Source organism: Nycticebus coucang, chromosome 11 (assembly GCF_027406575.1).
Source record: "Nycticebus coucang isolate mNycCou1 chromosome 11, mNycCou1.pri, whole genome shotgun sequence".
NCBI lineage: Eukaryota > Metazoa > Chordata > Mammalia > Primates > Lorisidae > Nycticebus > Nycticebus coucang.
This window is the reverse complement of record NC_069790.1, coordinates 121,640,906-121,656,484: the sequence shown is the minus strand read 5'-3', so window position 1 is coordinate 121,656,484 and position 15,579 is coordinate 121,640,906. Positions and strand designations below refer to the sequence as shown.

The 15,579-nt window shown below is 50.6% G+C and overlaps 1 protein-coding gene across 6 annotated transcripts in view; it reads left to right on the top strand.

Moving 5' to 3' along the window:
• Positions 1-375: 375 nt before the first annotated feature.
• Positions 376-15,579, top strand: part of PRKAG2 (protein kinase AMP-activated non-catalytic subunit gamma 2) — a 265,728-nt gene continuing 250,524 nt past the window's right edge. For 2 of the 6 annotated variants that reach the window (XM_053609114.1, XM_053609120.1), the window contains exon 1: positions 376-964. In XM_053609114.1, the coding sequence (XP_053465089.1) occupies positions 851-964 (114 nt within the window). In that variant the 5' untranslated portion in view covers positions 376-850. Of the gene's footprint in view, positions 965-1,398; positions 1,713-15,579 lie in introns of those variants that run through there. The other 4 variants (XM_053609113.1, XM_053609112.1, XM_053609117.1 and 1 more) reach the window with 4 other exon arrangements.

Below are 15,579 nucleotides of genomic sequence, written 5' to 3'. Positions count from 1 at the left end.
GCCGGCGCGGCAGCGGCGGACAGCGTGCGGGGACCCGAGCGGCGTTCGTGGCGGGGAGCGGGACAGCCGCGCCGCACGCCGCGCACTTCCTGTTCAAGGCGCGCCGCCTTCCACCGCGCGGCGCTCCAGGGGCCTGCGTCTGTGCCAGGCCCAGCCCTTGCCCAGCCCCGGGTGTCCCCCCGTGGCGGCGCGGCAAGGGGCGAAGAGCAGGCGCCTTGAGGTGCTGGGTCCGCGGGGCTCCGGCCACAGCCAGAGCGTGAGCTCGCAGCCCTGCCACGGCCCAATAGCTAGGAGGGCTCGCCCTTGCGCCTCCTCTCCCCCCGCCTCCCTCTCGCCCAGAAAAGAGGACGGACCTGGTTCCCGTCTCCAAGCTGGCTTATTCTGCGGCCGAGGATTATATTTATATACGAACTGTCCCGTTGTCGCAGAGGCTCCACTCGGGCACTGGCACCGGAGGGTGGTTTTCCAAATTACAGGTTTTAATTGCACCTGCCCTACAGATTACCTCTGGGAATCTGTGGGAGGAGCCAAGAACGTGGAAAATGTTGCTTCGCTTTGCAAAAGGAAGAAAACTTTGTCACCCAGCGGGAGACCTCGGCCACGCGTAACCGGGCGAGCGCAGAGCGGGGAGCGGCGCTGGCGGAGTTCGCATCGATGACTCCGTAGGAGAACGAGGACTCGAGCTACCTGTTCCACCCTCCCTCCCGCGGAAGTCCCCACGAGGTGTCTTCAGGGAGAAGGACAGTAAAAAAGAGCGCGCGGCCCCAGTCCGACGGCAGCGGCGGGGGGAGGGAAGGAGAGGACCGAATCCCAGGGACTAGTCACCCGGAATTAACTTCTGCTTAGAGTTATGGGAAGCGCGGCCATGGACACCAAGAAAAAGAAAGATGTTTCCAGCCCTGGCGGGAGCGGTGGCAAGAAAAACGCCAGCCAGAAGAGGCGTTCGCTGCGAGTGCATATTCCAGTGAGTCCCAGGCCCGCGGGTCGCCGCTCCCCAACCCTACGGTCGCTCCCGATCCCGGCGTCCAAACGGTTAACGCGGACGCCCCGCGCGCCGTGCGTGCCCCTCCTGTCACTTCGGCGGCTCGGCGGGTGGAAGGCAGGCCCGAGCCGGGCCACCGAGCCGGGGCTGGATCTCGTTCCCCAGCCGCGTGCAGCGGGGGCTGGGGCTGTGCGGGGCGGCTCCAGACGCGAGGGGGCGCGGGGCTCGCTGCCGGCAGGGCGCGGCGGGTGGGCGGCTGGGCGTGGCCCGGATCCCTCCGGGTGCGGGTGCGGGGGGCGGTGCGCTGTGTTGTTTTGCTGAAAAAGGACGGTGTGGACTGTGCTCCGGGGAGGTGGAGCCCGTGCGCCACTGCCGGAGACCGCGCTGAGGGAAGGGGAGGGGCGGGAGGTGGGGACAGCAGCCGGGCCGGGGACCTGTGTAGCTGCTCGCTGGACCTCCTCCCAATTTCCCTTGGGGTGTTTTTGGGTCTGGCTGGGACTCCGCTGCAGCCGCTCCTTTCGCGGTTCCCGGGAGCGTATTTCTGGCCTTCATGGTATTTGGGAGCTTGGGGTTTTCTAACCCGTGCAGGGCTGCGCTGACTTCAGCCCCAGCCACGCCGGCAACGTGCGCTTGGACTTTGGCGACTTCAGTGGGCCTGCGGCTTGACTTTGTCCAGCTGGAGAGACCGGTGGGCTGGGTCTGGTGTGCTGCCTTCAGATGGCCCTCCCAGGTAGCCCTTAGTCCCTTATATTTCCGGTAGGGGGATCGGGTAGGAGGACCTTTCCCGGAAGGGAGCCCCCAGCTGTGTCACACCTAGTGCCTCATCCCACCAAGTAAATGTTTGTACACACATAAAACACACACACACACACCCCACATACATAACGGATGGAATAGAAGGCTCCATGGATAATGTTGTTATGCTCTCTGTGCCGGACGGCGGGTCTAGGGGCAGGATGGGAGTCGCAGTGAGTCCCACCCTCCTGCAGGGCTGCCCGGACACCTCATTAAAGCTAATCCTCCCTACAGCGGTGCCTGGCCGCTGATTTTCCACTGTGAATCCCGCAGGAGCACTTTCCTCCTCCGTGTGTGCTGAGTGCAGCTCTTTCTTTTCGAGTTTCCCCAAAGTCCTCCAGTGTATGTGTATGAGAAGGTAGAGTCCAGGGATTGAGTCCTAGACGCTGCTGGGGAGCAGCCTGAAGTGGGAGCCTGGGCCAGCCCTTCCTGGGATGGAGAGCTCAGGACAGGCTAATGTGGACCCCTGGTTGTTGTGTGACCACTGTGGTGGTGGCGGAACAGTAGAGAATATGCGTTCTGTTTGAAAACTAAATATTCCTATTTATATCTCTCATGTAGGACATTTGAAAGGTACATTCCCAAATGAAAAGTTAGACATTGCCACTGCAAACCTCTTTTTGACAGTGGTCACTTTGAGTGAGCCATTTAACCAACCATTCGTCCCATTCATCAGCTGGAGAAAATGATACTCATTTTGCCTGCTTTACAGGGATGTTTAAATAAAATAATTTATGGGAAGGCATTTATAGATTTAAAGTGTTACATAGATGTATGGCCATTATACAGCCACCAGATTACCTAATTAAACGGAGAGGGATGGGCCATTTGGTATTGAGGCCAAATGGTGAGGCCAGTCCCAAATGCTGTGTGTGAGGGTGTGCTGTCCAGGGTGGTGCCAGTGGTGGTGTAAGACAAAAATCCAAAACCAGAAAAAGGATCGAGAGTCAGGCTGTGAACATTGAAAAACCATGTAATAGTTGAGATATTTGGACCACCCTTCTTGCTGCTAGTGGTGACTTTGGCAGCTTTTTACAACATTCCTGGCATGATCTAGCCCTTACCAAGTAGCATTCTTTCAGTTATTTAACAGCAGCTAACCGAGTGTGACTGTGTGCCCAGTGCTCTGGTTATGGTGAAATCTGGTTGGGGGTGTGTGGAGGAGAGGGACTCAGTCTAAGTCCTCACAGGGTTTATGGTGGTTGCTGGGACCAGGGAGTCCTCTCAGCTGCCAAATTGCCTATTGATAATTGTGCTGGGCTAGGTGAGAGTTACAACTGATCTGGGAAAATAAGGCTTCCGGTCAGATGCTAGCAGGTGAGCCAAGGTCGTAAGATGAGCAGTACAGAGAGCACCTGCTTTTGGAGGTGGAAGAAGGGGAGTGATGTGTTCAGAGAGACTTTAGACCCAGATGTGATAGGCAGGAGAGGGGCACTTGGGAGTGTGTAGAGTACTTCTAGCAGGGAACCAGCTTGAGCACCCCATGGGCCACCATGGAACCAGGGCTTTGGACAGCTGCTTCCAGGTACAGTGAAGAGCTGCTTCTCATGGAGACAGGAGTTTGCAAATCAGGATAATGGGAAGTGGACTGAGATGGGATCAAGCAGGGCCTTGACACAGGGTTGCCAGATTTAGTGACTAAAAATACAGGATGCTCAGGTAAGTTTGAATTCTAGATAAACAATAAGTAATTTTTTAGCATAAATATGTTCCACCCAATATTTGGGATATAGTTATACTAAAAAATAATAATTATTTATGTGAAATCCCAGTTTAACTGGATTGGTAATAGGCTCTGGGACTGAGGACTTCCTTGCAAAGAGATGGAGAAGCTATGGCAGAGGCTGTTGTGGCCTGCCCTTGAAGCCCAGGCCCAGCCTGAGGGAACCTGCAGCCTTAGCGGACAGCTTCTCACTTGTATCTTTCTCTTGCCTGAAAGAGTCCTGTCAGACCTCAGTAGGTGCTCAGCATAGTTCAGGGACCTCTGAAAGCACTGGATTGTGCCCAGAGGGGCATCACTCAGCCTAGGAAGGCTGTAGTTGTTGGGATAGCCCAGCCTCCTCATTCCTCGGAAGGACAGCTCTGATGTGGGCTCTGCAAAGTACCTTAGAGTCCCTCCCAGGGTCAGCCCTTGTTCTCCACAGCAGTGGCTCACTCATTAATGTCCCTTCCTGACTTTCCTGGCCAGTTCCTGTCTCACTTTACCCATTCCCTTACTGGCACTCTCTGAAATAAACTGCTGAACCTGAGTCCATGTCTGGGCATTGTTTTATATGCCTGGTGGGGGTGGGGCTGAACTAAGAAATTATTAAGGGTGATGAAAACAATGCTTCATGAGAATTACCCTGGGATGTGTGTGAAGTGGAGTTATGGGAAGATGGCTAGTATTGAGGGAGCCAATTCAAATGCTTTGGCAAGATTCCAAGGGTAAGGGTCTAGGAGGGCCTGAACAGTGGTCACCAGAGAGAAGCAGAGAAGGCAGACACAAGAAGGGACAGTGCTGAGCCCCTGTCTGGCTCATGGCTATGGAGACATGGCTTGAGTCAGCAGGAACTGATTTAGAGAGACATGGTATCGGACTGTTTTGGGGTGAGGTGGGGGGGAATGGTGAGTCCAGTCATAGGCCTGACTTGCCTGAGCTGGGGACAAGTACATCCATCCTCCTGCGTCAGAGAATTGTGGTGTCCAGGGAGTGCCATTGCCAAGGATATCTTGGACGCTAAGGAAATGCTCCTGAGACACTGTGGTTCTGGCAGTCCTGTGAGTAGTGTCATTTTGCGGCCCCCAGGGTCCAAGCAGATTGTTGAATTGGATCAAGTTTCTTTGGGGACATCAGCCTCTACCCTGTATTTAGTGTGTAAGCAGAACCATAGCCTAGTGTGGGAGGTATCACTGCAGACCCTGTCTCTCGGCTCTGATTATCTTTAACTGTCTTTCTTCCCTTCTTGCCAGGCACTAGAATAGAGGAATCCATTTTAGGGGATACCCTAAAATGGTTGATGGGTAGCAGGTGATGGAGACCCAGAAGTTTCCAGAAGTACTAAGCAATCTGTAAGGTGAATTTCCCTTCCCGGAAGCAGAAGATTGCCCTTGGGCCTACTGAGGACATGGCCTAGCTTGAGTTCAGCCTCTTTCTCAGGCATAGGTCTTGTCAGAGGAGAAGGGAGGACCCAAATGAGATGATAAGGAAGAGCTGAGAGCAGATTCCTTCTGGGGTCTGTGAGGCCAGGTGTGGTGCCTCATACCTATAATCCTAGCACTGTGGGAGGTGATTGCTTGAGGTCAGAAGTTAGAGACCAGCTGAGCAAGAGTGAGACCCTATCTCTACCAAAAATAGAAAAAATTAGGTGGGCATCCTGGTGCATGCTTGTAGTCCCAGCCCCTGGGAAGGCTGAGGCAGGAGGATAGCTTGAGCCCCAAAGTTGGAGGTTATAGTGAACTAGGGTGATGCCACTGTACTCTACTCAGGGAGTAAGACTCTATCTTGAAAATAAATAAATAAAAATAAATAAAAGCAGTGAGCGGGTGTAGTGTTTGATGTCATGGCTGGCTAGCACGCAGCCTTAGATCTGCTCCCAGCTTCCATGCCTCATGGAAAGCAGGGATAATGAAGGTGGTGGGAATGGTTTTGGAAGATAATTCATTGGAAGCATTATTTGTTGGAACCATTTCCTTGGAAGCACCCATAGTGGCTGGGACTATAAGCATGCACCAGGATGCCCACCTAATTTTTTGGAAGATAATTCTTTGGAAGCATAATTGGGAGTGGTGTTCAGAGAACAAGCGGGTTTTTTCTCCTTTTTGCCTAAGAAAGCAGCATCCCTCTAACCCCGGAATCCATATATCTAACACATGTGCTTTAATCAGTGACAGGTGGCTGGCATATCGTGGTTTACAAGCCAGTGGTGAAGTAGGAGGCCTAGGGCAGGGAGGGCTTGGTGAGAAGAATGCGAGGCCAGAGCCTGTGGGGACAGTGAGGCAGGCGGGGAGGGCTCAGGTGTTTGCTGCTGAGTGGGGCCTTTCTACATTGTACATGCGCCCCTGGCCTCCTTGGGAGAGGTGCTCCAGAAAACCTTCACAGTCTTGGAGATAGGCTAAAAATAGAGCCAAGAGGAACTAGCCAGTCACAGAAGGTTGTGAAGATAGGACTTGGGTGGGCCATTGACTCATGATGCCTTCTGCTGCTGGGTGGCCTTGGGGGAGGCCTCCTGCTGCCTGAGGCCTTGCACCTCTGTGCTGATGATGGGCCTAGACCTTTGCATCCAGCTCTTGCCTGGTAGCCTCTGTCCAGCCAGATGTGTCTTGCTCTGGCACTCCGGGAGTGACTTCCTGCCCCACGGGCATCCAGGACAGTCCTCTCTGCCTCAATACCATCGAAACACCCTGAATTAAAATCTCAGCCAAGGGAAAATGGAGGTGTCAGCTTTGATGTTGACTTTGGCCTTTGACCTTGATCCAGGTCAGTTTGTACCACACTGAGCAAGATTTGTTGGGTTAAGGTACAGGGCAGTGTGGTTCCTGGACTGGCTTAAGTGGAATCACCCAGTGTTTGTTTAAAATACAAAATCCTAAGACTCAGCAGGCCTGCTGAGTTGGAATCTCTTAAGAGGGTGGGATCTGTGAGTCTGTGTTTCTTTTAAGTTCTCCAGGTGATTCTTATGCCTGCTGGGGTTTCAAAACAAATGGTTTCCAGTCTGCCCAGTGTAAAACTCACCCATCTCTTCTATCCCCATGAGTTATTCCTTCTGTCTGTCCATCATCTTTCTGTACTTTTTCAGATGTCACTGTGAAGGGTATCCTTGGCTACTGGCTGTTCAACAAAGGCAGAATATTTCTGTCTTCCAAATAACAGTTATCACCTAGATCAGCCTCTAGCCAGAGCAGCCCAGGGAGCGAGCCTGACAGGCCCTGCCGTGGGATTTCTCAGTGGCTGCGCTGCTTGGTGAGGGGGCCCCAGAATTGCTCTGTGGTTCTAGGGTTTATTTATGGCATATTGCAAAGCCAGTGTCCTGGCTGTGAGATGGCTGACCAGCAAGGGGACATCCTGGGTAGCACTGGGCACCGTCCAGGGATGGCCTGCGGCAGGACCACACAGCCAGAGAGTAGATGCAGGATTCTCCTTCTTGGAAGACTCTATCTTGCGGAGGTGGCAGGGACATTGGGGGCAGCTCCCATGGGAACGGGTGCGGAGCAGGCCCAGCGCCAGGCCCTGCAGAACTGCATGTTGGGTGGCAGAGGCGTAACCCCAGAGCTGAATTCCTGTCACATCTTCTGATCCCTACTTCACTGATGGCCCAACTGAGAAAAACACCCTCCCCGTTCCATGGTGGGCTACACAGATACTTGCGATGGAGGTGACATCTGCACCTTCACGCTTGTGTGGCCACTACCCCTCACCCTACTCCTACGTGGGCCCAGTACTGGTTTGTGGGGAGTTTCAAGATTGTTGTATAAATGAGGTTCTAAGTACTGCAGAGTAGCCTAATGACGAGGGCAAATGCTTAAATCCTGGATATCATTTCACCCATTACTGAGGTGACATAACAAGCAGTGGCCTGACATAGTTTGTGGGTTCAATATTGCATCTTTTTTTTTTTTTTTTTGTAGAGATAGTCTCACTTTATCACCCTTGGTAGAGTGCCGTGGCCTCACACAGCTCACAGCAACCTCCAACTCCTGGGCTTCTTTTAGGGTCTCCAGGCTTTCCTATACCTTTCCCTGCCCCCCTCCAGTAAAGCCCAGCAAAACTCTGTCACTAGTCATCAGTCTGGGTTCACAATCTTTGACTGGGCTGAGTGCTAGAATGACTAAAAAAATCATTTGGAAGTCCTTTCGACTTGCTAACACCTCCTCATCTGGCTCTGACTTCGTTTATGTAACTTCTAAATCAGCTTGTATCTTCTAAAACCTTCAGAAAAATAAATGTGCTTTTAAAAGATGCTGTCTCTGGACCATTTGTTTTCTTTTACTTTTTCCATTTTGAGTTATTCAGCTCACTGCCGGGACTTCAGTCTTTAGGAACCTTTTTACTTTGGGGTTACAAAGGTTACTGAAGGGAGCCAGGGACACCGAAGAGATGGATGAGGGTCGGCTGTCCCCTTCTGCCCCAACCGCCCTCCCTTCTCAAGCACTGACCAGGATCACACACGGAATGCTGCTGTCTCCCATCCCTTTCAAGATAGTGGGCCTGCCCATCTTGATAACTGCCCAATTTTGATGTCTTTTAAAATGTGAAACAAACAAAGGCCTGTAAAGTGCTGAGCTGCTTAGTTGAAACAGAGTCTTGGATTTGCTTGGTTCATTAACCAGATTTGAGGGAATGGTCTTGTAGTAACCGGCAGCTCTGCCCTATAGCGGGAGAAGGACCCTCAGGTCCTGTTTGTTTTAGCCCTGCCTTGAAGTGGTTAATCAGAATCTCACTCATCTCTTTCTTCCACTACCTGCTTTGAAAATAATTTGATCTCCATCCTTTACTTCCTGTTGACAGGAAGCCCTCTCTGCCAACCCATAGCTTGTCATAGACCAATGGGGCGTCACCCAGGCTTTGGGGCTTCTACCAGGGCCTCTTGCTTTGATATACTCTGACCCTGCTGATGAGCGTACAACAAAGACCGGTTTGCTTTCGCCACCCCCAGGGTTCCAGACTCCTTTCCACAAGACAGAGGCTGGATCTGGTCCTCCCTGTGGGAAGCCCTGCCGCTCTGCTGTCTCTCTGCAGGGGGGAGCCCTGCGGGGTGGGTAGCACTGAGTGATCTTCAGTTGTGCTGGAGAGGTAGAGAGGAAGGACACAACAGGGTGAGGGGAGAATTTGGAAAATAGGCACAAACTTTTTGATTTGTAAATAAAGCAATGGAGAGCTGAAGAATTGCTGAGAATCATGTTTATAGTTCGACAGGGCAGTTGTGCTGGGACTAGGTCAACTCATCTGGGTACAAAGGTGCACAATGTTAGGGGTTGAATTGTATTCTCTGAAAGAATATGTTGAAGTCTTAGCCCCCCAATCTCATACCTGTGAATGCAACTTTAATTCCAAATGTAATTAAGGTGTAAATTAAGATGAGGTCATTAGGGTGGGCCAAACACCTGGTATCTTTATAAGAAGAGAGAAATTTTGACACAGAGACAGGTGAGAAGGCCCCGCCAAGACAGAGAAAGCTGGGAGCAATGTTGCCACAGGCCACGGAAGGTGGGGCCACCAAAAGGTGGGTGAGGTGAGGACGGATCCTTCCTTGGGGTTCCAGAGCAAGCCTGTGACATTTCAATGTCACACTTCTGGCCTCCAGAGTGAGGAGACAATACATCCTGTTGGTTTAGGCCAGACCCCAGTTTGCGGTGCTGTGTGTGGCTGCCTCAGGAACCTAATCGGCAAGGTCCCTGCCCCCCAGGGTCCCTGCCCTTCAGGTGTAGCTGGAGCAGCAGCCTTCCTTTTGATGGAGCTGCCGGGTGGGGGATGCAGTGTGTGTGTGTGGGGGGGGGTGGTGTTGCCAGCCACAGGAAGAAGTTACTGCTGTCCACTGTCCATGGCTTCTTTTTTTTTTTTATCGTTAAATCATAGCTGTGTGGTTTTTTTTTTGCTTTTTTTTTTTTTATTGTGTCCATGGCTTCTTGACTGCATTCTTCCCGATATCCGGGTCTTTGGTGTCATTCCCTCCCCTCCCTGCTGGAAATGGTACAGCGGGGCCGGGAGATAACTGAGGAGGTGGTGGAGTCTGGTGCGGCAGCTCTAGGACCCAGGCCTGCTCTCTGCCCCACAGCACCTCTTCTTGGCTCTGCTCTTCCCTTCTATGTAGCCACTGAGACTCAACATCCTGTGGCCAAGAGAACAGAGAGGTGAGGAATGCAGCTGTGACCTGTTCAGTTTCCAGAAGAGCAGCAGACAGGCCCCAAGCAGCTACTTGTCTGTCGGGCTATCGGGGAAATCTTCCACTGCGCCCCACCTGCTCTCAACATCAGCCATGCAGACATCCCTGGGGTCGAGGGCTTGAAGCTGTCACTTCTGCCCCATTCTGGTGTACAGCCTATTGAGTAATAAGCACCAGAGAGTGTTCTTTTCTGTGCAGTTTAGATACTGCTTAATGGGGAGTTGCATTCATGGCTATTCAATATTATTGATTGTTGGATACCATCAGGGTGGCACAGTTGTCATCAGATTTAGCTAATAGTGATGGAGCACTTGCTATTTGCCAGATGTGTGCTTTTATATAAGCTATCTCTTGTTATCTCTAAAACAGTCCAGAGAGGTTTCATTACTATTGTTATTAGTCTTGGTATCCTTATCACAGAGAAGACATTTAGACCATGTAAGGCTCACAGCCCTTCTCACCCTACCTGTCAAGAAAAATCTCTGCTGCATCTTAGTTGGGTGTTTGGTATCTCTGCTCCCTGAGTAGTCAGGCCATTTAGGGGTAGGGTGGATATGTCAGGGTGGGACAGAAGCCCCACAGGACAGTGCGACTCTCAGTGGTGTGTCTTTGGGGAGAGAGGTCAACCCTTCATTCTCTTTGTCTGGCATCTTTTTAGATGAAGGTCCTAGAAGGTTATTCTTTACTCTCCTCATCTCAAAAACAAATAGTGTGTCTTCTATCAACTCTTTGGCTCATTCTTCTTATTTTCTGTTTTTGTTTTTTAAATAATGGGCTATTGGATTAAGCACTAAACCAGGAATCAGGAAATCCTGGCTGGCTCCCCTGTCAGGTATCTGGGGGCTTCTTCTTCCAGAGTTACCCAACATTATCCACAGTTTGGGGTGTGCCAGGCATGGCGCAAGGCCCACAGGCATCATGGTGACCAAGCTGGACATGGCCCTTCCCCCATAAGACTGAGCCTCGGGCTTGCCATCACCCTGTCAACTCACTGCTGCTGCTACCAAAACACCAAAACCAAAGTGACTTATAACTATAAGATTTATTCTTCCTTACAATTCCCTAGGTCATTTGGGGAGTTCTTGTGGCCCAGGCTGGCTCGACTGAGCTCTGTGGTCAGCTGGTGGTTTGGCTAGGGCAGGAGGGCCCAGAACAGCCTCACTCACATGTCTGCCCACTGCCTGGTTGGCTCCATGCCAGCTGGGCCAAGGTGACAACTGGGCTGTGTATCCATCAGGCAGTCCAGGCAGCAGCAAGAGGGCAAGCCTGAAGCACAAGGGCTACTCAAGCCTCTGGCCACAGCCAGTCACACAGCTCAGAGTCCACGGACAGAACAACAGTCTCTGTATCTTTGTGGGAAGGGCTCAGGGTCACATTGCGGGGTCGTGAACCCAGGGCCCAGAGACAGACCAGTCAGCTAAGCTCTCCAGCTCTGCTTGCATATGTACACATTAACGTTGTGTAGTTAATAGTATCTAATTATGTTATGTATTGTTTAATGATAGATTATGTGTAATATGTAGAAGATGTGATATGTATACATTAAACAAGGGTTGGAATGTAGGTTTCTACTTGGGTGGAGCTTTGTCACAGGGACGGTGGCTTTTGAGGGGGTGAGGAGTGCATAGAGGTCAGTGGAGCTGGATCCTTCTAAACCTGGGCTTTTGATAGTGTCACCAGAATTCTCCTGTTTCTGCCACCAAAGATGAGTAAGTGTCCTGGGAGATATTCTTCCCTTGGGAAGCAGCTAGTGTCCAGAGAACAGAGGTTCCTTGTCCCCTCACCATTCTGCTTGTTAAGTGTATTTCAAGATTTCTGAAATGACCTTGGGCACAGGTAACAGAATATTCTCGGCTCAGAGACAGAGGGAAATGTCAGGCAGCGATACCAAACTGGCCTCGGCGAGGAACCTGGCCAGGTGACATCTGCGCTGGCCTGCTGGGTGCCGCTAGGTATGGCTGTGGCCTAGAGGACTGATGGTGGCTCCAGGGAGCCAGAGAGGATGGAAGCTATCTCCTGGGCCAGTACACAGCAAGGAGGTTTAAGAGGGACTAAGTGTTAGATCATTAAATATGAAGTATTTGACTTGAAGTCAAAAGTGTAGTTTATTTTGTCTCATACGACTAATAAAGTAAGCACCAAACTGTCGGCACTGTTCTACCATCTTAATGGTAGCTCGTTTATGCCAGCAGGGAAGAAGCCTGGAGAGCAAGTGGTGATGAAATTGCAAAAGACATTCTCAAAAGCTTGCTGAGAATTGAACATTTTTCCTTGCAAGAAGTGGTCCAAAGTCTGGAAGAAGTGGCAGTCAGTTGGTGCAAGGTCTGGTGACTATGGTGGATGACACAGTTTCCAAGTCCAGTTTCTCTAGTTGGAGCAGTGTTGTTTGTGTGAAATGTGGTCGAGCATTGTCTTACAAGAGGTTTGGCCTGTCTCTGTTGACCAAACTCAGCTGCTTGATTGCAAGCATCCTTATCATGTTGTCTGTTGGTTATAGTAGACCTCACGGTCCTAGACTGACCAGGTTTCATGAAGTCGTAGTGGATAATACCAGTTCTGGACCACCAGACAGATACCATTGGCCTTTTTTGATGATTATTTGCTTTTAGACTATGTTTCAGTGCTCCATCTTTATCTAACCAGTGTGTCAAAGGCTTGCAATTGTCAAAAAGAATCCGTTTCCCATCACATATAGCAATACAGTAAATGGTTCCCATTTATACTGTGACAGCAAAGCAGGCAAGCTCTGAGTTGTTTTCTCTTTGAACACTCATTTAATTCATGTGGAACCCATCTATCAGGCTTCCTGACTTTACTGATTTGTTTCAAATGCTCCAATACCACTGGAACAGTAATATCAAACCCTGCTGCTACGTCATGTATAGGGTGAGATGGACTCTCTTCCACTACAGCCTTCAGCTCGTCTTCATCCACCTTGGTCTTAGGTCACCCATGTGCCTCATTTTCAAGATTAAAATCACCAGAATGGAGCTTCTCAAATGGTCAATGTACTGTGTTCATTAGCCATATTCTTCCCAAATAGTTCATTGATATTTTGGCTGTCTATGCTCCATTGATTCCATGATGGAACTCATATTTGAAAATAGCACGATTTTTTTTGGCTCAGCGCCTCTAGCTCAGTGGCTAGGGCACCAGCCACATATACTGGAGCTGGCAGGTTTGAATCTAGCCTGGGCCTGCCAAACAACAATGACAACAGCAATAAAAAATAGCCGGGCATTGTGGCGGGCGCCTGTATGCCTAGCTACTTGGGAGGCTGAGGCAATAGAATTGCTTAAGCCTAAGAGTTTGAGATTGCAAAGACAGCACTCTACCCAGGGCGACAGCTTGAGACTCTGTCTCAAAAAAAACCAAAAACAAACAAACAACAACAAAAAAACACATTTTTGACTTACCCATGGTTTCACAAAAATTGCTCCAAAAAAAAAAAAAAAAGATTTGAAAGATAATCACAATCCAAAACATGCATTTGAAAAAATGAGGATGTACCTTTACAATAAAAGTAACATAAAAAGTGTCAAAATTAAATGTCAGAGATACCAACTGTCAAACTTAGAACTTGAGGAAATCAAGCATTTCATACTTAATAACCTAGTACCTGCTAAAGTCGCAGGGCTGCCAGTGGCAGAGCAAGTTTGGGCTCCGAGGTTTCCACTAGAGGAGTGACAGAAGAGAGGACACCCTCTCTGGCAGGCAAGTGTCCAGGTGACAGGTCAGTCCCATTCGTTCTTTTGTCTGCCAGAGATCAGGACACCATGTCCAAGCAGTTCTGGACGGCTGTTTGTACAGCTCAAAGCAAGGGCTGTGGGCAGTGCAGAGTGCATTCTCTGTCTTCCCTCTCCTGTCTTCTCCAGATGAGGCAGCACTGGTTTTCAGAAGGCTCACGTTGAAGTTCTGCAGGCTTGGCACATGGGTGCAGGGTTTACTGTGGCCAGATACAGCATGAAGTCAAGTGGATGTTCTTGGCTGTTTTCCTCCGTCAGTGGTGCTCTGGCCCTGAAATGATCTTTGTTACCTTCACCCGTAGGAGATTCCGGTTTTTATTATTTTTTTATTTTTTGAGACAGACTCTTACTTTGTCACCCTAGAGTGCTGTGGCTTCATAGTTCATAGCAACCTCAAACTCCTGGGCTCAAGCAATCCCTTTGTCTCAGCCTCCCAAGTAGCTGGGACTACAGGCACCTGCCACAACGCCTAGCTATTTTTTTAGAGACAGGGTCTCACCCTTGCTCAGGCTGGTCTCGAACTCCTGAGCTGCAGCAATCCACCCACCTCAGTGTCCTAGAGTGCTAGGATTACAGGCATGAGCCACCGTGCCCAGCCCTGCAAGTGATTCTCAGCCAAGGATCTTGTGCCTCCAGCTTTGGGCCCTCAGCAGTTGGGAAGGAAGGCAAGTGGGATTGGGCAGAGGAAGAGGTTGGGCTGTGACACACTCACAACAAAGGCCCCAGCTGTCTCTCCGGAACGTCCTGGGACTGGGATAGCCCTTCAAGTTGTCTCAGATTGCTGCAAGGGGCCAGGCTTCTGTACTCCCACACTGGCCCTGGGAAGGCAGATCCTTCTGCAGAGGGCAGGCCTTAGCCAGGGATTCAGCTGAGCGACGGTGGCCAGCCATACCCTGCATCCACGGCACCACCTCTCTGCATCTTATAGATTTAATTTTGATGTGTCCAGCCTGCATCCTTAATTAAGCCATGAGCTGCCTTAAGGATGGCATAAGTCTATAGCTTGTTGCATCCCAGTCTTGGGAAGCCCCCTCCCACACAGCCGACCCTAGCATTGGTGTTGATCAAGATGATGGTAAGGAAATGCAGAAGCCAAACCAACAGCGTGGGGAGGAAGGCCATGTGGCAGTCTTTGAGATGCCTAGTCAACTCCATGAACTGATTTAGAAAAATCTGGGTGAAATCAATTATTTACAAATCTTAGGGTAGCCACATATCCCAAAGAGAAAACGTTCAGATATGTCATGTTGGTTCAATTAAAGGGCAAATTTGGCTGGACACAGTGGCTCATGTCTATAGTCCTATGTACGCTGAGGACCATGTGAGCCCAGGAGTCCAAGGGGTAGAATTTATGTGCCACTCATCTTTATGGTCCCTCACACGCCCCATGCCGTGCATAGTAGATGCTCCCTAAATACCTCCTAGCTCCCACCGAGGAAAACAAACCCATCTCACCTTTAAAATCTCAAATTACAGGGACCCCAGAAGTGGGCCAAGGAATTATGACACTGCCTCTTCTAGCATCAGTGGCACCAGGCATCACATGGCGCAGGGCCACAGAGGAGGAGGACTTCCTATTCCCCTGAAACTTCCCTCTTTCTTCTTTGAAAGCAGGGGAGCAGGGAGAAGAGGAAGGGAAAGGGGCAACTTAGGATTTCAGAGTTGCCAGAGATTTGTGTACTTAAATGTCCACCAAGGCCCACCTAGTGCAATCCCTGAGCAAAGATCTTTATGCTACGCAGGTACTGAAAACAGCAGGAGGTTCCAGGTTACACATAAACAAAAGTCTAAAATAATCTCATATTTCCTAAAGCTATAAGAAGACAGTAGTTTCAACTGCCTTCTTACCAAAATCTTCATTAGCGCAGGAGAGCTTAGGGTCAGCTCCTGGAGCAGGTAGGGATTGGGCAGGGAGTGGGCTGAGGTGGAAGGAGAAGCTGAGCCACCACATGGCGCCTCAGTCCACCCTGCAAAGTTTCTCTGGGTTGTAGTAGGGGTTTGGGGCAGTGTTCATAGATGCAGCTGTCTGTGAGAAGGGCTGTGACCTTGGGCAAGGTGCTCCCTCGTCCTGGGCAGTCCTTCTGCAGCACTGTTGGCAGCCAGGGGTGGAAGGGTTGGAGGAGGCCGGGGTGTGTTTGTGTGTGTGTGTGTGTCCTGGCATGCTGGGCCCCTTACGGGACGGCCAGAGGAGCTA